Source organism: Bos javanicus, unplaced genomic scaffold, assembly GCF_032452875.1.
Source record: "Bos javanicus breed banteng unplaced genomic scaffold, ARS-OSU_banteng_1.0 tig00001919_1, whole genome shotgun sequence".
Classification (NCBI taxonomy): Eukaryota; Metazoa; Chordata; class Mammalia; order Artiodactyla; family Bovidae; genus Bos; species Bos javanicus.
In genome coordinates this window covers 1-22,727 of record NW_026893787.1, presented here as the reverse complement: position 1 = coordinate 22,727, position 22,727 = coordinate 1, and the positions used below count along the sequence as shown (strand labels likewise).

Here is a 22,727-nt window from a genome sequence, read left to right as displayed (position 1 = left end):
ATGGACTGCAGCCTTCCTGGCTTCTCCATCCATGGGATTTTCCAGGCAAGAGTACTGGAGTGGGGTGCCATTGCCTTCTCTGTCACTCTTTATTGGTGAATTTAAAACACAAGAGCGGGAAAATAAAGTGTGAGAAGGGAGAATCAAGCAGTCAGCAAGATAGTCTGTTATCAAGTCAACCAGAGCTTTTTCCAAGTGGGAACTTCATGGGTGGGGTGGCCTGGCTCTTTATCTAGTTGTGTAGGTGGCACATGTTCATTGGAGGTGGCTGTCTTCGACAAGGATGTCTCCAAAGTTTAATGTCTGGCTTTTATATTATAATCAAAAAAGCTAATTATCAGGTGCTTGTATAAACTGCCCCAACCTTGTAACCAGCTATTTCTTCAAGGAGCCTTGGCTCCTTTTAGAGAAGAAGGGTATCAGAAAGCTAAGATCTGGGTGAAGAGTCCTAAAAGGCACAGACTTCCAGTTATAAAATAAATAAGCTATGGAGATGTAATGTTTGGTGTGGTGACTATAGTTAGTAATACTCTATGCATATTTGAAAGCTGCTAAGAAATTAGACCTTAAAACTTCTCACCACAAGAAAGGAAATGTAATTGTATGTGTTAAAAAAACAGAACCCCAAGATCTAAGGACTGGAATGCTCTTTGCTACCAATATGTAATTACTCCAGGGCCTCTCATTGTATAGAATTAGGGTGTATACATATGTGTGTGTGTAAACACATATGTAATTATTTTTTAAATTTATTTTAGGATAATTACTTTACAATATTATAATGGTTTTTTTGCCATACATCAACATGAATTGGCCACAGGTATACGTGTGTCCCCCTGATCCACCCACCTCCCAATTTTTTTCCCCACCCTATCCCTCTGGGTTGTCCCAGAGCACTGGCTTTGGGTGCCCTGTTTCATACATCGAATTTGCACTGGCCATCTGTTTTACATATGATAGTATACATGTTTCAATGCTATTCTCTCAAGTCATCCCATCCTTGCCTTTTCCCTCTGAGTCCAAAAGTCTGTTCTTTACATCTATGTTTCCCTTGCTGTCCAACATGTAGGATCATTGGTACCATCTTTCTAAATTCCATATATATGTGTTAATACACAGGATTTGGCTTTCTGTTTCTGACTTACTTCACTCTGTATAATAGGCTCCAGGTTCATCTACCTCATTAGAACTGACTTAAATGTGTTCCTTTTTATAGCTGAGTAATATTTCACTGTATATATGTACCATAACTTCCTTATCCATTCATCTGCTGATGGAGATCTAGGTTGCTTCCATGTCCTAGCTATTGTAAACAGTGTTGCAATGAACATTGGGGTACATGTGTCTCTTTCAATTCTGGTTTCCTTGAGGTGTATGCCCAGCAGTAGGATTTTCTGGGTCATATGGCAGTTTGCTCGGCTTCCCTGGTGGCTCAGAGTTTAAAGTGTCTGCCTGCAATGCGGGAGACCTGGGTTCGATCCCTGGGTTGGGAAGATCCCCTGGAGAAGGAAATGGCAACCCACTCCAGTATTCTTGCCTGGAGAATCCCATGGATGGAGGAGCCTGGTGGGCTACAGTCCATGGGGTCGCAAAGAGTTGGACATGACTGAGAGACTTCACTCATTTTAACTCACTCAAAATGGCAGTTCTATTTCCAGTTTTTAAAGGAATCTCCACACTGTTCTCCAAAATTATTGGCTGTACCAGTTTGCATTCCCACCAACAGTGTAAGAAGTTTCCCTTTTCTCCACACCCTCTCCAGCATTTATTTGTAGAATTTTTTGATGATGGCCATTCTGACCAGTGTGAGATGATACCTCATTGTGGTTTTGATTTGCCTTTTTCTAACAGTGAGTAATGTTGAACATATTTTCATGTGTTTATTAACCATCTGTATGTCTTCTTTCAAGAAAAGTCTGTTTAGGTCTTTTGCTCACTTTTTGATTGGGTTAGTTTTTCTGATATTGAGCTGCATGAGCTGCTTGTATACGGTGAAGATTAATTCTTTGTCAGTTGTTTTGTTTGCTGTTCTCCTATTGTGAAGGCTGTCATTTCACCTTGCTTATAGTTTACTTTGTTGTGCAAAATTTTTAAAGTTTAATTAGGTCCTTTTTGTTTATTGTTGTTACTCTGGGAGGTGGGTCATAGAGGATATTGCTGTAATTTGTCAAAGAGAGTCTGTCTATGTTTTCCTCTAAGAATTTTATACTTTCTGGTCTTGCATTTAGGTCTTTAATTCATTTTGATTTTATTTTTATGTATGGTGTTTGATAGTGTTCTGGTTTCATTCTTTTACATGTAGTTTACCAATTTTCCTAGCACCACTTCTTGAAGAGACTGTCTTTTCTCTATTGTATAATTTTGCCTCATTTATCAAAGATAAAGTGTCCATAGATGCATGGATTTATCTCTGGGCTTTCTATTTTGTTCAATTGATCTATATTTCTGCCTTTGTGCCAGTACCATACTGTCTTGATGACTGTAGCTTTGTAGTGTAATATGAAGTCAGGCAGATTGTTTCCTCCAGTTGCATTCTTCTTTCTCAAGATTGATTTGGCTATTTGAGGTCTTTTGTGTTTCCATACATATTCTGAAATGATTTGTCCTAGTTCTGTGAAAAATACCATTGGTAGTTTAATAGGGATTGTGCTGAATCTGTGGATTGCTTTGGGTAGTATACTCATTTTCACTATATTGATTCTTCCGTTTCCATTTCTCTCTTTCTTCTTCTCCTTCTTTTTTTCTTTTTTTTTTACAAAGCTCAAGAGTTAGAACTTAATTAGACATGTGTGATTTGTATATCTGTGACTCTCCATTTCTCTTAAATTTTAACAGTTGGCTAAACCCCTTGTTTAAAATTGGTTACAAACGAAGATTAGAAGAAGATGACATGTACTCCGTGCTTCTGGAAGATCGCTCCCAGCACCTTGGAGAAGAACTACAAGGGTGAGCACAGGCAGCAGGGAGAAGGGGAGGAAGACTGAGAATTTCCACGTGTGGCTAAAGTTGTGTTGTGGGGAGCTTTGCCTTCCTCTGGGTTCTCCTGAGCCTCCTTCCCCTGACACACCACACTTACGCCCCTCAGGCTGACCCTGGGCTTAACACACTTTGGAAGCTGGGGAGCCTATATTCTCTGTGCATTTGTGGAAGTGGAGAGAACCTGCAGCCAAGACCCTGGAGGCTGAACTCTGTCCCTCGAGGTGAGGTCCCTGGAAGAGGGTGTCTGCTCTCCTGAGCTGCTCACGACCCTGTGAATCCAGCAAAGGCTTGGCAGGAACTTGTTTCCTGAGACTGAGACTTTTCCCTCAAGGCCTGTTTTCCCGGTCCTGCAGGGTCTGCACGCTCATCTTTCAGGCATCCAGTGAGCAATTAGCCAGCATTTATGGGGCATCCACAGAGTGCCCTGTAGTAAAGTCTTTTCCTCCAGTCTGCCACCTCCCTGTTTTGTCTGGTGGACACATTGTTCTTTACTGTACTTTGTTTCTCATCACAGGTACTGGGATCAAGAAGTTTTGAGAGCTGAGAAAGATGTGCGGGAGCCTTCTTTAATGAAAGCAATCTTCAAGTGTCACTGGAAATCCTATTTAGTTTTTGGAATTTTTATACTTCTTGAGGTAAAAGCTTTTATATACTGTGCATTGCTTTTTATTATATGCAGGTCAGTACTGAGATGGACGGGACCTGTGCGGAGAGAGGCCAGTATTTTAAGATTAGAGGATAAAATGTCTAGAAATCATGATGTAGCCCAGCAGTTGTGTTTATCTTTAGAATGGACAGATGCTTAAAGGATTGGACCTCCAGGGATTAACTATTTTCCTTTTAACAGGTTAAAACATAGTGTTGTGGAAGGAAAAGACATTTTATACCATATTAGGATATTATTGATGCTCAGTAAATAACATAAATGCTGAAAGTGATCCTTGACCAAAAGAATATACTACAAACTCAAGAAATGTGGTTTGGAGGACGTAAACTTGGACCAGAGCCCAGATAACATAAGACATTTTACAGGTGCTCAGCAAGTAATTGTTAAGTTGCCCAATTCACATCTGATAAATGCTTTCCTAAGAAGGGATTGTCATCTCTCCCCTTCCTGTGACACCGAACCCATGGCCCTGCATTTGGGCTGGAGCTCCCAGAGCTCCCAAGAGTACACCCTTCCCTGGGCTGCCTCCTTCCCTGTAGGCTGGGTCACCCAGGCCAGAGCTCCCTGTGATGAGGAGCTCCAGCTTCATCATTGAATTGCAGAGACTCCATGCACCATCCATGCTGGTTTCTGTCCCTGGATGTGGGGTGGTTTCCTGCATGAAGGGGGATCCTGGTAGCCTGGCATTGGCAGAAGGTGTAGGAGGGGATGTGGAGTAGACAACCAGAGACAGAAAGCGGTGAGGTCAGTGACCTTCATGACCCTGAAGATCCTGGGTAAAGATCCCCCAGAGAGACAGTTCCAACCTGAGGACACAGTGCCATCAGCCCATCTATTCTGGCTGAGCCTACTCAAGGTCTACTGCAGACCCACTTGGGTGGCTTGTGCTCTCAGTGGTCCCTTAGTTCTGCCATAGGGACATGGGTGGCCTGTGAGTGTGTGAAAGCAGAAGGGATGGAAGATGCAGGTGCTGTGAAAGGGGTGGAGAAGGTGGTGAGTTGTCATAAGTCCATTGTGTTGAGGATAAAGTGGGTGGGCCAGGTGGTTTAGAGTTGGGGGGTGTGGCTCTTGTTTAAAGGTTGTGTTGTACCAAAGGACACTGTGGGTAGCAGGCAGCAGAGTAGGTGAAGTCTGCCCCACACAATTGGAGAGATCAGAGAATCTGTCAGCTCACAGGTGACTTAGTGGTCCTGGGAGATGGAGTCTTTGATGACAAAGGTGGGTTGACCATTGTGTCAGAGAGTGGGGACAGGTATGTGGGGTGGAGTGCCACCTTTGAGAGGGCATTGACGACTGAGATACTGCAGTGCCTTGTGAGGGCAGGGTGGAGTGTTGATTTCAAAGTTGTCCAGCCCCAGTAATACTGCCTGCTGGGCATCTAGGAAGGTGCAACTGGTAGAGCCCTGGCCCCTATTTCAGGAGATTGGTTGTTGGGCACTCATGGCAGAGAAGTGGGAAGTTGAGGACCTGGTAAATGTGGGGGCTCATTTTCTGTAGTATTAGAAGTACTAGTAGCAGATAACAAGAAGGCGGAGGAGTAGGTGGACCTGGAGTACATCTCTCTCCATGATACATCAGGAATACACTTTCAGGAATACATCAGGAAGACACAGAAGTGCATGCAGAACACCAGCTGAGAGTGGACAGGAGTACCTGGCCAGTGGAAAAGAATATATAGAGCCACACAAAACTCGAGATCAAGCCCCGAGGCTTTGGAGTCGGTGCACTGACTCCACGACCCTAGTCTACCAGAAAACTAACCCTAGGGAGTATCAAATAGTGAGAACTCACAACAAAGGAAATCACTTGAATACAAGGCCCAGCATCACCTAACCACCAGTAGCACCGTGTGGAGGATGCCTCATTTAAACAACAAACAAAACAAACATACAAACCCAATCATCAGCAGACAGGATTACCACCTCACTCATCCTTGCCCATAAGAGGAAAAACAAACAAAAAAACTCGGCACAGATCTCCCCTATACGAAGCTCACACAAACCACTGGACCAACCTTAGGAGGGCAGAAAACAAAAAGAAGAAAGAATTCAACCTTGAAGCCTGGGAAAAGGAAACCTCAAACACAATAAGTTAAAAAAAAATGAAAAGGCAGAGAAATGCTACACAAATGAAGGAACAAACTAGAAAAAACAGAAGTCCAAATAAATGAAGAGGAAATAGGCAAGCTACCTGAAAAAGATTTCAGAATAATGATAGTAAAGATGATCAAAAACCTTGAAAACAAAATGGAGAAACTGCAAGAATAAATTAACAAAGACCCAGAAGAATTGAAGAATAAACATACAGAGACAAACAACACAAATACTGAAATTAAAAAATACTCTAGAAGGAATCAATATCTGAAGCAGAAGAATGAATCTGTGAGCTGGAAGATAAAATGGTGGAAATAACTTCTGAAGAGCAGAATAAAGTAAAAAGAATGAAAAGAACTGAGGATAGCCTCAGAGACCTCTGGTACAATATCAAACCCACCAACATTCGAATCATAGGGGTCCCAGAAGAAGAAGAGAAAAAGAAAGGGTATGAAAATGTTTTTGAAGAGACTATAGTTGAAAATTTCCCAAACATGGAAAAGGAAACAGTCAAGTCCAAGAGGCACAAAGAGTCCCATACAGGATAAATCCAAGGAGAAACATGCCAAGGCACATATTAATCAAACTAACAAAGACTAAACACAAATAAAGACTATTAAAAGCAACAAGGGAGAAGCAGCAAGTAACGTACAAGGGAAACCCCATACACTTAACAGCTGATCTTTCAGCAGAAACCCTGCAGACCAGAAGGGAATGGCAGGATATATTTAAAGTACTGAAAGGGAAAAATCTACAGGCAAGATTACTGTACCTATCAAGAATCTCATTCAAAACTGATGGAGAAATCAAATGCTTTTCAGACAAGCAAAAGTTAAGAGAATTCAGTACCACAAAACCAGCTTTACAACAAATGTTAAAGGGACATATATAGTCAAGAAATACAAGAGAAGAAAGAAGATCTACAAACTCATTCCCAAACAGTTAAGAAAATGGCAATAAGACATACATATCAATAATTATTTTAAATGTAAATGGATTAAATGTTCCAACCAAAAGACACAGACTGGCTGAATGGATACAAAAACAAGACCCATATATATGCTGTCTACAAGAAACCCACTTCAGCCCTAAAGACACATATAGACTGAAAGTGAGAGGATGGAAAAATATGTTCCATGCAAATGAGAAGCAAAATAAAGCTGGAGTAGCAATCCTCATATCAGACAAAATAGACCTTAAAAGGAAGATTACAAGAGATAAGGAAGGTTACTACATAATGATCAAGGGATCAATCCATGAGGAAGACATAACAATTGTGAATATCTGTGTAACCCAACATGGGAGTACCTCAATACATAAGACAAATGCTAACAGACATAACAGGAGAAATTGACAGTAACACAATCATAGTATGAGACTTTAACCCCCTACTCACATCAATGGACAGGTAATCAAAACAAAATTAAGGAAGTACAAGTCTTAAATGATAAATTAGATGAGATGGATGTCATGGATATCTTCAGGACATGCCATCTGAATGCAGAAGAATACACCTTCTTCTTAAGTGCACACAGAATATTCTCCAGGATAGACCACATCTTGTGTCACAAATCAAACAGTAAATTTAAGAAAATTGAAATCATATCAAGCATTTTCTCTGAACACAATGCTATGAGACTAGATATCAATTACAAGAAAAAAAAAAAAAAAAAACCTCTAAGAAACACAAGCACATGGAGATTAAACGATACGTTTCTAAATAACCAACAGGTTACTGAAGAAATCAAAAGGGAAATCAAAAATTTCTAGAAACAAATAACAATGAAAACACAACAACTCAAAACCTATGGGATGCAGCAAAAGCAGTTCTAAGAGGGAAGTTTATAGCAATATAATCCCACCTCGAGAAACATTGAATAGATAACCTAACTTTACACCTAACACAGCTGGACAAAGAAGAACAAGAAAATGCCCAAATTAGTAGAAGGAAAGAAATCATAAAGATCCGAGCAGAAATACATGAAAAAGAAATGAAAGAAACAATAGTAAAGATTAATAAAACTAAAAGCTGGTTGTTTGAGAAGATAAACAAAATTGACAAGCCTTTAGCTAGACTCATCAAGAAAAAAAGAATCAAATCAACAAAATTAGAAATGAAAAAGGAGAGGTTACAGCAGAGGATGCAGAGATACAAAGGATTATAAGAGACTATTATGAATAACTATATGGCAATAAGATGGATAACTTAGAAGAAATGGACAGATCCTTAGAAAAGTTCAATCTTCCAAGACTGAACCAGGAAGAAATAGAAATTATGAACAACCCACTTATAAGTACTGAAATTACTGAAATTGAAGCTGTGATTAAAAATCTCTCAGAAAACAAAAGCCCAGGACCAGATGACTCCATGGCAGAATTGTATTAACATTTACAGAAGAGCTAATGCCTATCCTTCTAAAACGCTTTAAAAAAAATTACAGAGGAAGGAACACTTCCAAACTCATTCTATGAGGCCACCATCACCCTGATACCAAAACCAGACAAAAACAACACAGAAAAGAAAACTACAGGCCAATATCACTGATAAACATAGATGCAAAAATCCTCAACAAAATTCCAGCAAACAGAATTCAGCAACACATTAAAAAGCTCATACACCATGATCAAGTTGAGTTTATTTCAGGAATGCAAGGATTCTTCAATATATGCAAATCAGTCAATGTGATACACCATATAAACAAATTGAAAAATAAAAACCATATGATCATCTCAATAGATGCAGAAAAAGCCTTTGACAAAATTCAGCACCTATTTATGATTAAAACTCTTCAAAAAATGGGCATAGAAGGAATCTACCTAAACATAGTAAAGGCCATATATGATAAACCTACAGCAAACATTATTGTCAACGGTGAAAAACTGAAAGTATTCTCCCTAAGATCAGGAACAAGACAAGGGTGTCTTGTTATTATTATTATTCAACATATTATTATTGTCATGCGAATGTATGTTCCTCGGTTCTTTGTCTCACCACAACAAAGATTTGGAGCAAGGGACATTAAAGCCCTCAGTGTGTCAAAGCTCTCGGGTCTTGGACAAACCGTGTTATAGCTCTTAGGCAAATCAGTGTTACAGCTCTATTTTATTTAGAAGATAGCAGGAGAATCCATCCGCGAAGTGTGAGGGCATGCTAACCCAAAGACTCAAAGAGAAGAGAGTGGAAGAGCATGCGGGGGAGGGAGAGAGAGAGAAAGAGTGCATGCATGCAGGAGAGAGAGAGAGAAAGCGCTTTGGCTCCTCCTTTTATATGTTTTTTCCTCCACCTGGGCCTGCCCTATGCAAATTGGGCTTAGCCAGGAGTGCTGTTTGTTCTACCTGAAGTCTTCACTCTGGTCCTCGGACCTTCCTTTGACCTTCCTTTGTTCTATTTTAGTGGGCTTTTCCCTTCCTTTTCTTTTAGCCACCGCCATTTTGGACTCCTTTTCCCTATTCTACCTACCTAACATTATTATTCAACATAGTTCTGGAAGTCCTAGCTACAGCAATCAGAGAAGAAAAAGAAATAAAAATAATTCAGATCAGAAAAGAAAAAGTAAAGCTCTCACTGTTTGCAGATGACATGACACTGTATAGAAAACCCTAAAGATAGTATCAGAAAATTACTAGAGCTAGTCAGTGAATTTAGCAAAGTTGCAGGATACAAAATTGATACACAGAAATCACTTGCATTTCTATATAATAACAATGAAAAATCAGAGAAATTACAGAATCAATCCAATTTACCATTGCAAAAAAAAAAAAAAAGAAGAAGAAATATCTAGAAATAAATTTACCTAAGGAGATGAAAGAACTGTATACAGAAAATTATAGGACACTAATGAAAGAAATCAAAGATGACTTAAACAGCTGGAGAGATATTCCATGTTTCTGGGTAGGAAGAATCAATATTGTGAAAATGACTATACTATCAAATGCAATCTACAGATTCAATGTGATCCCTATCAAATTACCAATGACATTTTTCACAGAACTAGAACAGAAATTTTCACAATTAATATGGAAACACAAAAGACCCTGAATAGCCAAAGCAGTCTTGAGAAAGAAGAAATGGAGCTGGAGGAATCCACCTTCCTGACTTAATATTATCCTGGTTTTAGAATAGAGGACACTGAGTGCCAAGTACTTCCATAGTGTGCCATGGTCTCACAAAGGACAGAGGGACATTATGTCTCAGGTACTCTGACTTACCATCTTGACCATCTCAATGACTTATAGCTTGCCCAGTGTCAGAAATGCTCATTAAAAAAATTATTTAAAAATTCTTTTTGTGTGGATTATGGGATCTTAGTTCTGCAACCAGGGATTTAACTTTGGCCATGGAATGAAAGCAAAGCATCTTAACCACTGGACCATCAGGGAATTCCCAGGAAGACTCATCTTGAGAGCTTTGTCTACAGGTCTCATGACACACGCATCCTGAACTTGGCCTGAAGTTAATAAATAGGATGCTAAGAACTTCCTAGAGCAGGAAGTCAGATTGGGGATTGTAATTGAGGGTAGATTCCAGGTGACCATGCACCCTGGGTGCCAGAAGTGACTAGGATGTTGACACTAGCAGTAGCATCATGCTAAGTTCAGATGGACCCAGGAGCCCTTTAACAAACCACCTTTCCCGTCATTACCATCCCTAAGTGGCCTTTTATTTTATATGGCGGAGGATCTAAACTCAGCTCAGGATTCTCTAAAACATGAACACATTTATTTGTGACTTCCAGCCCTTTTTTAAATTCCTCTGGTGCACAGGATGACTCATGGATTATCTGTGGTTCCCAGACAGTGCTCTGACCAACCACAACACAGGTATTCCTGGCAGCACCAGTGGGAAGAGGCAGGGCCATGCCAGTCCAGGGTGAGGATTTTGGGGTTAGAATTTCAAGGTATGTGAACCTCTGTCCCATGAGAATTGAGTGACTGTAATGCTTGGGGAAACAAGTACCAGGCTGATATTGAACCTGGGGCATTTACAGGTCACCCCTAATTAGAACAGAACAGGCAGCGAGTTCTCAGCATGTCTGGCCCCTCCCCTTTGTACACCTCCAAGGGGAATGTGGGTGGGGAGGACAGGTCTCCGCCTGCCCAGGGCCCTCAAGGTGGGGAGGTGGAGCCTGAAGTCTCTGCCTGGACCAGAGACACAGAGAACACCTCCCTAGGTCATCGGGGCTTCTCTCTGAGAGGTGAGGTCTCCACCTGCTGGTGTGTAAGTGGGGTGACCTCAGAGAACCAGAGTGGGTTCACCCAGTCCCTTCCCCTGAGAGGGGTGGAGTGACCAGGGTTTATGTCCTGTTCCCAGGAACATTAGAAAGGGCCTGGCCTTGTCCAGTCACTTGTTTGTCCAAGGCCACTTTTGCTGATGGTCTCTGGTCTAGGTGGAGGCTGTAGGAGGCACATGTTTGTGTAAATATTCACTTTGGAGCTCAGTTTATGGGCCGGAGGTAAACAAAATCCTGAGTCCCACAGTGGGTTTTGTGCCTTGACTCAGGGCTGGTTCCCCAAGAGCTGTACTGGGCTTTTGCCTTTATTTCCCAACCCTTTCTTCCAAGTGTCCCTTGAGTTTGCTCAATGCAGGAGGCTGAAAAGTGGCAAAGTGGCAAAGTGGAGGCTTTGGTGGCAAGGTTACTGTGGGCTGAGAGCAACCACCAAAGTCCACACAGCAAGGGAGAGGAGGAGGGGGCACTGAGCCAAGCAGAAGGGGACCTGCAGAGCAGACCTGCTGTGTGCACCCTGCTGGATATTGAGAGCATAGCATTAGGCATTAGTTGTTAGTGATACCCACAGTGATGACCTTGAGTCATAAATGATGGGAATGCTTTTTAATTCATTTTTTAAAAAGCATAAAAAATGTTTTATTCCCATTAAAAATAAAAAATGAAGTATAATTGACTTATTATATTAGTTTTAGGTATATAGCATACTGATTCAATATTTGTATACATTATAAAATGATCACTGCAAGTCTAGTTGCCCTCTGTCACCATACAAAGTTATTCCAATATTATTGACTGTATTTCCTATGTTGTACATCACATCTCACTATTTATTTTTTTAACTAAAAGATTGTACCTTCTAATCTCCATCACCTATTTCACTCATTCTCCCCACTCCTCCCTTATTCTGTTTTCTTTTAGAAGTCAGGGAAGTAGGTGCCTCTTTTTTAAAGGTTCATAATGGTTAAAAATTAAAAAAAAAAATCTGCTTAGAAGTGAAACTTTTAATTGCTATCCAGAAATGTTGGCTTTTATAAATGACTTTTCTCAAGAGTTGCTCTGCATGGTGGCCTGTGAGCAGCACTGAGTTTTCCAAACCCTTTGTGAAACCAGCCTCTGCCATTAATAGAGCAGGTCTCTTCCCAGGACTTCTGTATCATAAAAATGATCATAGCTTACACTTGTTTTTTAGTGTTGGTTTTAGAGTACTTAGAGCTGTTGTGGCTCTTAGTTGTCCCACAATTCCTCGAGGTAAACAAAGACCTGGAGGGCAGGTGGGCACATGATGGGCTTAGGGTCATGTGACTCGCAGGTGGCCGACCTGGTTTCTGAAGCCCAGTGTTCGGACTCCCAGGCCAGTGTTCTCTGCATTCTCTTCTCTCCTCCCACAGCCTCCATTGAGACTCAGAGTCAAGAGATGTTTTTCTGACAACAGCTCTGTGCTCCTCTGTCACCTGCTTCCTACAGAGTTTTTTATTTTTTCCTGTAGGTGTTACAAATAGTTCAAAACTACAAACATTGAATATGCTTGAAGGGTAGTAGAAAGTGTCACCTGAGAATGTGCATTTTTGACACAAAGATTATTTTTAGCTGATTTTTTTTTTTTTTTTTGAGAAATAGACACAGGAGAAACTGTAAAGACAGAGCAGAAGTTACCCTTCTGTGAGGGACATTTACATTGATGAAGGAAATTTCCATTTGTAAAGGTGTCTTCCTCCCAGTACCAAAAAGAGAAGGATGTCTCTAAATCACAGAAGAATCTTGTCAATGGAGAATACTTAAACCTCTGTAAAAAACCCAGCCATTTTAATTTTAGCTGCTTTTCCTATTAACTTCTCATTGTGTCCCTACCAACCTTTCTTTAGCTGGAGATGGTATTTAAGGTGGTGGCTTGGGCCATCTAAGGGAGTTACTCAGTTTTTCTTGAAGATGGTAGAATTGGGCCAGAAACACTTCAAGTAGTGTGGAAATGTAGCAGAGAAACTGTAAGTTCCCCTAAGAAGCAAGAGGTGAGCCGGAATGTCAAGTGCTTGCAGGAGATTAACTAACAAGGACTCCACCAAGAGATGTCTGCCTCAGAGACTCTCATAGAACTTTGAAATGATTGTTGTGGTATTATATTGGACTGTTTTAAATATCTTTTACAGTTTCACAGTTATGCAGAATTCTTGTGAAGCAAGAAGAACTATGTTCCCAGTTGTTTTGTGGGAAGGCTATTCACTGGGTTATAGGTTGGTGTCAAAGATGAAGGCTTTATGGGAACAATTTTTGATCTTGTTCTTGCTATCCAGAAGGTTTTCATTTGGTTAGTTTCAAGTTTGCTAATGGACATTTTCTCAATTGTTTTATTTCTTTCTTTTTATTTGGAAATGCCACCATTTTAAAACTCTGGATAAAGAAACAGAATTGACACAGAGGAGCTACAGGGATTGTTTTATTTCTTACTCGTTGAGGATTAGGATCAAGAACAGACAGAGGAGGGACTTCCCTAGTGGTCGGTGGTTAAGAATTTTCCTGCCAGTGCAGTGGACATGGGTTCCTGGTCCAGGAACTCAGATCCCACATGCCTTGGGGCCCATCAACTGCAACTACGGAGCCCACTTGGTGCACCTACCGAAGCCTGTGTGCTCTAGAGCCTCTGCTCTGCAAAAAGAGGAGCCAGCAAAACCAGAAGCATGGCCGCTACAACTAGAGAGTAGCCCTCACTCACCGCAACAAGAGAAGGCCCACACAGCAAGGAAGAGCCCGTGTGTGTCAACGAAGATCCAGCAGAGTCAAAGATAAATAAACAAACAAGATTTTAAAAAAGAGCAGACAGAGGAGTGGAAGCTCTGAGCCAGGACTGGCATTTGTTGTTCAGTCGCTCAGTTGTGTCGGTGTCTGCTACCCCAGGGACTGCAGCATGCCAGGCTTCCCTGTCTTTCACCACTGGCCTTACTCTTTTTTAAAAAAATAAATCAATTTTGATTGCACTGGGTCTTCACTGCTGAGCAAGGACTTTTCTGTAGTTACAGTGTGCGGGCCTCTCACTGCAGTGGCTTCTCTTGTTGCGGAGCACAGGCTCTAGGTGTGATGGCTCCAGTAGTCAGCGTGCATGGGCTCAGTAGTTGTGGTGCACAGGCTTGGTTGCTCCACAGCATGTGGGATCTTCCCTGACCAGAGATGGAACCTGTGTCCCCTGCATTTGCAGGCAGATTCTTAACGACTGGACCACCAGGAAAGTCCATGGCATTACTCCTTAATGAGGCTATCTGCTCAACTCGGTTATTAAATACTATGTCTCAGCAGAAAAAATCCAATCAGATAGTAATGAGGTGCCTTTATTTTATACTAATTTTTGGTGAATTTGTTGCATCTATCAGTATTCTCTTTGGTGGGTGACATTACACTTACTGTAATTAGAACAGTATCAGGGTCAAAAGGAGAGCTGAGTAACAGGCAACAATGATTTCCTAAGCAAATCATAAGTTTTAGGACCGTTTGGGATGGCAGGTGTTAGTGCTGGGCTTCTGATGGAGAGCCCCAGGTTTGCAGGCTGCAGCACTGGACTGCCCTCGGCCTTACCTGGGCTGACATTCTTGTTTCTCTGTGTGAGCCTACATATTTCTATCTCAGTGCGGTCTATACAAAGTCTGTTTTACAGTGTACAGTCTGAGGGACTCTTCCATAAGCTCTTAGAACCTCTAGGGGTGAATGATAGGGCTTGCTGAAATGTAACAGTGAACTTTGTGTTCTTGAGAACAGATCTCTTACTCTGATCTGATCATCCTATGCATAATTCTTTAGCTTAACAGTGATTTCTTCTCTGTAATAGATGGCTTTCATTACCTTGTGGAAGGTGAGGCAGTTGGTGTAGCCTGTGAACCTGTGGGTGCAGAACAAGACAGGAGTGTCGGGGTTTAATGTTACATCCATTTGAGGAATGGGGACAACTTTCTCTATATATCCTCATCAGGCACTAGTTTGTTGAGCAGAAAATGCTTGTTAGTTTTGTTTGTGTTGGGGATTCAGCTTCTCTTCCTCTTGCATATCTTTTCCACAACTTCAGACAGACAGAAGAGTGCTATCAAGGAAAACCTGGCAGTTGCTTATCCTGTCTATATTAATAAGGAAGGATTGCTTAAAAGGAAAAGCTTGCTCCAAAGTCAAGTTCCTGAAAGATTTCCAAAGTTTTGACATTTTGACTTTTGAGAAGTCTGTGGAGGAAATGATGCTAGGGTCATGGCGTTTACTTTTGATGACTTGGATTTGTGTTGAGTGTTTGGTTTTCTTTGATGGGAGAGAAGGGGACCTTCAAGGGGTGACTAGAGGGAAGAAGTAGGTTGTGGGGTGGAGTGGCCATTTGGCAGGGTGAGCAAGTGTTGCAGTTTTCTACCTTTAGTTTTGGGAAAGAAAATTGCTTTCCTTAAGGCTTACTCAAGGGAGAAGGCTCAGTGTCCTCCACCTCACTTGTTTAGGATTTTAACTTTTGCCTTAGGGAAGAGATGATTGGTAACATTTCTTCCAAACCAGCAATAAGTGGCTGATGGCAATAAGTGGCTGATGGCAAACCATGGACAAAAATTGTTTTTTAGCTTGATTCCAAGGGACAGCCCAGCTTCTAGAGGGTAGGGACATAGTGACACAGTGTCCCTCGGGGCTGAAACCCTGAGAACCTCCCCAGCCTGGTTTCTCTGTGATGTTCCAACAGAGTCTGGGCTCTGTTTTCTTGTTGTACTGATGTGTGAAGTTTGGGGTGGGTACAAGTGAATGCATTTGTCTCAGTGTCTCAATTCATAAAGATTCTTAAGAAGGTGATAAGAGTGTGTCTCCCATACATGATCCATTTTGACTTTCTGTTAGGCTGAGATGTTGAAAGAACACGGGGACAGGGATAGACTGCCAGCAGAGCTTGTTTGTATGGAAGCAAATTTCTTACCCTTTTTCTGGTGCTAGTGATAAAGAACCCGCCTGCCTATGCAGGAGTCATAAAGAGACACAATTTCGATCCCTGGGTGAGGAAGATTCCCTGAAGAAGGAAATGGCAACCCACTCCAGTATTCTTGCTTGGGAAATCCCATGGACAGAGGAGCCTGGTGGGCTACAGTCCACAGGGTCACAAAGAGTTGGACGTGACTGAAGCAACTTAGCACCAGCACCCTAAGAATAACTTGGTATTTTGCCAAATGCATTCTAAAGCACTGGTTGTAGTATTTATTGAACTTCTAGAGTGTAGTGAGTATGAAGTACTAAGGCTTCATTTTCTTTGAATGTAAAATTTTGGCTTAAGGTTAAAACTATTGTCTGCTTGTCTAATAGGAGATAGATATTTTCTTTTCAGGTGAATCATAAATGTAGTGTTTTGCCAAAAATGCCCTTTTAATATGCTAATGGTAAAAGTAAAACTTGTGTTAAGAAAACTGGTAGAGCTTGCATTTCTAATTAAGCCTTTTTTTCCTTTTAGGAAGGCACCAAAGTCGTTCAGCCCATATTTTTGGGGAAAATGATTAGTTATGTTGAAAACTATGATCCCACCGATTCTGCCGCTTTGCACGAAGCCTACGGCTACGCGGCAGGGCTGAGCGCCAGCGTGCTGGTGTGGGCCGTTCTGCACCACTTATACTTCTATCACATTCAGTGTTTGGGGATGAGGCTGAGAGTAGCCCTGTGCCATATGATCTACTGCAAGGTGAGTGTCACTCGGTTTCACAGTGTATACCTCCCCTGAAGCATCAGGAACATTTAGGGAAAGTTCTCTGTAAACTAAACTTTGGTAACTGGGATCATTTGTACTTTACTGGAGAAGCTTGGTGTTTGCACAAAGTCAAGTTTTTTTTTGTTGCTTTTCCAATATATAATAAGTTTTCTACTGAGATTGGATCAGGGCTACTTTTTATGACTTTTAGCCACATAATATCCACTGTTGCATAATATCCACTAAATCTGTAATAAAATCTAATTAAAAATTAAAGTATTAAAGGTATCCCATTGATTTTCAATGTTTTTATTCCTAATTCTCATAGTGGTATTTCTGGAAATTTTGTTGTTGTTGTTCATTAAAAGCTTCAAAGCTGTATTTAAAAGTGAACTTCAGGATTGGATCCATAAAATTAAATCTTGGAGAACAGAATGGATTTGAGAAAAGGAATGATTATATTTTTCAATGGCCCATTTAATCGCATTCAGTACAATTGTGTTAACTAAAGAAAAATATAGTTTCTGGTCTTACGTTTAGATCTTTAATCCATTTTGAGTTTATTTTTGTGTATGGTGTTAGAAAGTGCTCTAATTTCATTTTTTTACAAGTGGTTGACCAGTTTTCCCAGCACCACTTGTTAAAGAAATTGTCTTTAATCCATTGTATATTCTTGCCTCCTTTGTCAAAGATAAGGTGTCCATATGTGCGTGGATTTATCTCAGGGCTTTCTATTTTGTTCCATTGATCTATATTTCTGTCTTCATGCCAGTACCATACTGTCTTGATGACTGTGGCTTTGTAGTAGAGCCTGAAGTCAGGCAGGTTGATTCCTTCAGTTCCATTCTTCTTTCTCAAGATAGCTTTGGCTATTTGAGGTTTTTTGTATTTCCATACAAATTGTGAAATTATTTGTTCTAGCTCTGTGAAGAATACTTTTAGTAGCTTGATAGGGATTGCATTGAATCTATAAATTGCTTTGGGTAGTATACTCATTTTCACTATATTGATGCTTCCAATCCATGAACATGGTATATTTCTCCATCTATTAGTGTCCTCTTTGATTTCTTTCACCAGTGTTTTATAGTTTTCTATATATAGGTCTTTTGGAGAAGGAAATGGCAACCCACTCCAGTGTTCTTGCCTGGAGAATCCCATGGATGGAGAAGCCTGGTAGGCTGCAGTCCATGGGGTTGCACAGAGTCGGACACAACTGAAGTGACTTGGCAGCATATATAGGTCTTTAGTTTCTTTAGGTAGATATATTCCTATGTATTTTATTCTTTTCGTTGCAATGGTGAATGGAATTGTTTCCTTAAATTCTCTTTCTATTTTCTCATTATTAATGTATAGGAATGCAAGGGATTTCTATCAGCAGATGAATGGATAAGAAAGCTGTGGTACATATACACAATGGAGTATTACTCAGCCATTAAAAAGAATACATTTGAATCAGTTCTAATGAGGTGGATGAAACTGGAGCCTATTATACAGAGTGAAGTAAGCCAGAAAGAAAAACACCAATACAGTATATTAACGCATATATATGGAATTTAGAAAGATGGTAACAATAACCCTGTATACGAGACAGCAAAAGATACACTGATGTATAGAACAGGATTTTGGACTCTGTGGGAGAGGGAGAGGGTGGGATGATTTGGGAGAATGACATTGAAATATGTATAATATCATATATGAAACGAGTCACCAGTCCAGGTTCGATGCAGGATACAGAATGCTTGGGGCTGGTGCACTGGGATGACCCAGAGGGATGGTATGGGGAGGGAGGAGGGAGGAGGGTTCAGGATGGGAAACACATGTATACCTGTGGCAGATTCATTTTGATATATGGCAAAAACCAATACAATATTGTAAAGTTAAATAAAATAAAAGGTATTAAAAAAAAGAAAAATATAATTATAACTCAGGCTAAATACAAACTCACTATATGCTATATGCTATAGTTACAATTGTTTTATTGGCATTAAAGACAATAATTGGATATTTTGGATAAAACTTGAAAATATCCATTGTCTTTAGTAATTTGGGGGAGAATTTGTTGCTGTTCTTTCAAGTTATCTTCATAATACTATATTTCCTTTTTCTTTTTAGTATGCATTATAGAAGTTTTAATAAGACCTGATTTGATGTGTTCAGTGATTTTTATATTGAGAAATGCCACACAACTACTTCATAGCTTACCCTGATCTTAGCTAGTATAAAAGGAATTAGGATTTCAGGTGTCTTTACAAAGAAATTGCCACAGATACACCATGTCAACTGCTGAAAGTCTCTGTGTAAAGTTGTTTCTCAGTATTGTGTTGCCCTGGGTTATTTGCTTTAAAAAATCCTTATTTAATTGTATTATATACTTGAATTTTTATGCGAGAGTAGATCTGAAGTGTTCTCAAGTGAAAGTGTGAAAGTGAAAATCGCTCAGTCGTGTCCGACTCTTTCCGACCCCATGGACTATGTAGTTCATGGAATTCTCCAGGCGAGAATACTAGAGTGGGTAGCCTTTCCTTTTCCAGGGGATCTTCCCAACCCAGGGATCGAACCCAGGTCTCCTGCATTGCAGGCATATTCTTTATCAGCTGAGCCAAAAGGGAAGACCTAAGTGTTCTCAGGAGGCACACAAAATGGTAACTACATAAAGTGTGAATATGTTAATTGGTTTTACTACAGAAATCATTTCCCAATGTATATTTTTAACAATAATCATGTTGTCTACCTTAATACATATAATTTTTATTAAAAGATAAAATCCTAATCAAAAGCTAAAACCAAACAATTTAAATTGAAATTATCGCTTCTTTTACCTAGTTGCTACTTATGCTGCTTATCTAGAGCTTCTGTTTCTTGGGAATGTTTTTCTTGGCAAAATGTAAAGTGTCTTCTCCTCATCTTTCTTTGAGCATACTCTTGTTAATCTCAGTGCTGTATGAACCCAGGGCCCCTGGCATCTCACTGTGTGTGTTTGGCACAAGGGCTGGTTTCCTCCTGGGTGACATGGAAATGGCAGTGGTGACTGTACACTCTAGCCAGGGTTCTTCATTGTCCCTCATCATATATTTGTTATTCTCTTGCACCTTTCACTGTTTAAGAGATGAGTACTCAGATTTCTCCACAAGTTAGCTAGATGTTTGTCTTTCTAGATTGTGCTTAGCTCCCATAAGTATGTGTGAAATTTCACCAGAACTGCACTGTGAAAACCTTGTTAGGTGTGAGGTCATGGTTCAGTCAAAGCTCACTCTTTGCTGCACAGGTGAGTCATTGTCCACCTGTTTTTCCTTCCTCTTCACACTAACACTTTGGAATGTCACCTTTGGGAAATTTTTGGGCTCTTTTTAGCTGAACTTTGGATGATCTTGTGGGATGTGTCATAAATAAAATGATTTGTCATTTCTGCAAATTTGGTAAAGTTACTTTTGGCTTTTGGTCATTGATTTAAAAATTATTATAAAATATGCACAACATAAAATTTACAATTTTAACTAAATTGGGGAACATTGTTTCCCAACTAAATTAGTGACATTAGTGACATGAAGAGCTGACTCATTGGAAGAGACCCTGATGTTGGGAAAGACTGAAGGCAAAAGAGACAGGGGTGGCAGATGATGAGATGTTTAGATACCTTCACTGACTCAATGGACATGAATTTGAGCAAACTTCAGGAGACAGTGGAGGACTGAGGAGACTGCTGTGCTGCAGTCCATGGCATTGCAAAGAGTTGGGCATGACTTAGTGACTGAACAACAACAATTTAGTGACATTAGGAACATTTACATTGTTGAGGAAACAACACTGCTCTTCATCTCCAGAATTTCATCTTCGCAAAGTGATCCTCTCCATCCAATAAACACTAATTCTCCAGCCGCCCCAGCCCACCCCTACCAGCCATCACCATTATACTTCAATCTTTGAATTTGACTTGGTGTCCCATGTAAGTGGAATCTTAAAATATTTGTCATTCTGTGTCTCGTTTATGTCATATAGCATAATGTCTTAAGGGTTCATTGATGGTGGAGCAGGTGTCAAATTTAATTCCATTTTACAACTGAATAATATTCCATTATAGGTATATACAGCATTCTCTGTATCCATTCATCTGTTAGTGAACATTTGGGTTGTTTCTACCTTTTGGCTATTGTGATCATTGCTGCTCTGAACACAAGTGTATCAATATCTGTTCAAGTTCATACACTCAGTTCTTTTGAGTATATTCCCAGAAGTGGAACTGCTGTATTATATGCTAATTTTGTGTTTATTTTTTTGAGGAACAGCCATACTCTCTTCTATGGCAGCTATGTTGTTTTACATCCCCACTTTATCACTGATTTTTCTGTTTAACCTGAGGACTAAATGAAACAGTTTTATGAGCCATGAGACTCTGTTTGGATCTGACTGGTGGTCTTTGAAGCAGCTCATGGTGTCTGTTCAGGTTCCTCAGATCTCTAGGGCATTTTTCTTAACAAATAAAGGAATTGTGCAGCAGAGGCTGTGTTTTTTGTAAAGTCAGCAGACTGGCATTAAGAACAGAGGTTCCTCACAGGAACAGTGTTTTGAACATTATACTCACTCATTTCAGAATGAATAAACTAAGCCCAAAGTGTTTAAATGAGGTCTCGCTCAGAATTAATAATCAATTCCAGATTTATAGTCTGTCCAAGTCCTCTAATTTCTTTCTTTAAGGTAGCCTTTCCACTTTCATGCAGTTTGGCTTAAATTTATTTTGGTTTGTTCTTAAGTCTAAATCAACATCCCTTTTTCCTTCAGGCAGGTTCAAGTTCATTGAGAAGCAGGATGGGGGATTTTGCTTCTACCTCCTGCTCCTCCCTTTGTTGTTCTTATGGGCAGGGCTGCCGCCACATTGAGGAGACGAAGGATGAATGTAGGTCCCTAGAGCCCTGCTGTTCGGGGTCACTCTCTTTGTCCTAGCACTGCTCAAAACCCCACAAAAACACACTCCATTTTGCTATGTTGTAAGATTGACTTGGTATCACCTTAGCAATCCAATTCTCTGTATCTTTCTCTCACTAGGTACTTCGTCTGAGTAGCTTGGCCATGGGGAAGACCACCACAGGCCAGATAGTCAACCTGCTGTCCAACGATGTAAATAGGTTTGATCAGGTAAGCTGCTCCTGAGGGATTCTCTTCCATTTCCCATCCTTCTTACTGAATGTAGCTTATTGGGATGCCAGGTGCCAGGGTTTGGTGTCAGCCAGGGTTCTGTTGAGGACCTAAGACAAGGGTTCTTTTTATCCAACTCTCATTTCTTCTGTGTGCAACTTAGATGTAACAATGTGTGTTGTCCTGTGGATGAGAATTTTGTCTTTCTAATAATAGACAGGCAACAGGATTCTTTCCCAGCTTGGTTAGTGTCCCTAGGGGTCCCCCTGGTGTGGCCCTTCTTGGCACATGGTGTTGGTGTTGCTGGGCTGTCTTCCTCCTCCTCTGAATGATGAAGGCCTGGTGGGCAGGGGTTGTTCTTTCCCTGTTCAGTGCCTGCTGTATAGGGAGCCTGTGAGGAATAATGCCAAGTGGGTGGTCCTCAGCCAGACACAACCTATTCTCTGCCATCCCCTCACACTCTTTTTCCCCCGCTTACTTTATGAATAAATCATATTACCCATTGTAGCTGTTGGTCAGATCTGTACTGCACTAGACTGCTTCTCCTTCAAGTATTCATTCATCAAACATGAAGTAAGACTTCTACTCAGTTTCAGGGATAAATTAGGCTTAGTTTTGTCCCCCAAAAGCCACAGCCTGTCAGGGAGGTAAATACTTAAGTAATTACTGGAGAGAGTAGTAGGTACCATAATATAGGCTCTCCTGGGGAGATGGTGGCTGAATTTTGGAGCAAAGAGAGTTTGGGGAAACCCTGAGCTCATCTGTATTGTGGATAAAATTCAGATCTTCCTCCCAGTGCTGCTGGTTGGGTTCTCCGTGGCTGGTCCTGTGCTGCCTCAGAACAGTGTCATTTGGGGTGGATGTGTGGATTTCTGCTTTAGCAGGTTTAAAATCCACTGTGATCATTTCTGTTTTGGATCCTGTATCTTCTTCACAAGCATATTATTTCTATACTGTGT

General features: G+C 40.6%; 1 protein-coding gene across 1 annotated transcript in view; it reads left to right on the top strand.

Annotated features, from left to right (window-relative positions):
• LOC133243997 (ATP-binding cassette subfamily C member 4-like) overlaps positions 1–22,221 on the top strand; it is a 29,773-nt gene extending 7,552 nt beyond the window's left edge. Inside the window, exons 2-5 of the mRNA XM_061410683.1 lie at positions 2,836–2,946; positions 3,494–3,614; positions 16,408–16,632; positions 21,679–22,221. Of these exons, the coding sequence (XP_061266667.1) occupies positions 2,836–2,946; positions 3,494–3,614; positions 16,408–16,632; positions 21,679–21,783 (562 nt within the window). The 3' untranslated portion in view covers positions 21,784–22,221. The remainder of the gene's footprint in view (positions 1–2,835; positions 2,947–3,493; positions 3,615–16,407; positions 16,633–21,678) is intronic.
• The last annotated feature ends 506 nt before the right edge of the window (positions 22,222–22,727 follow it).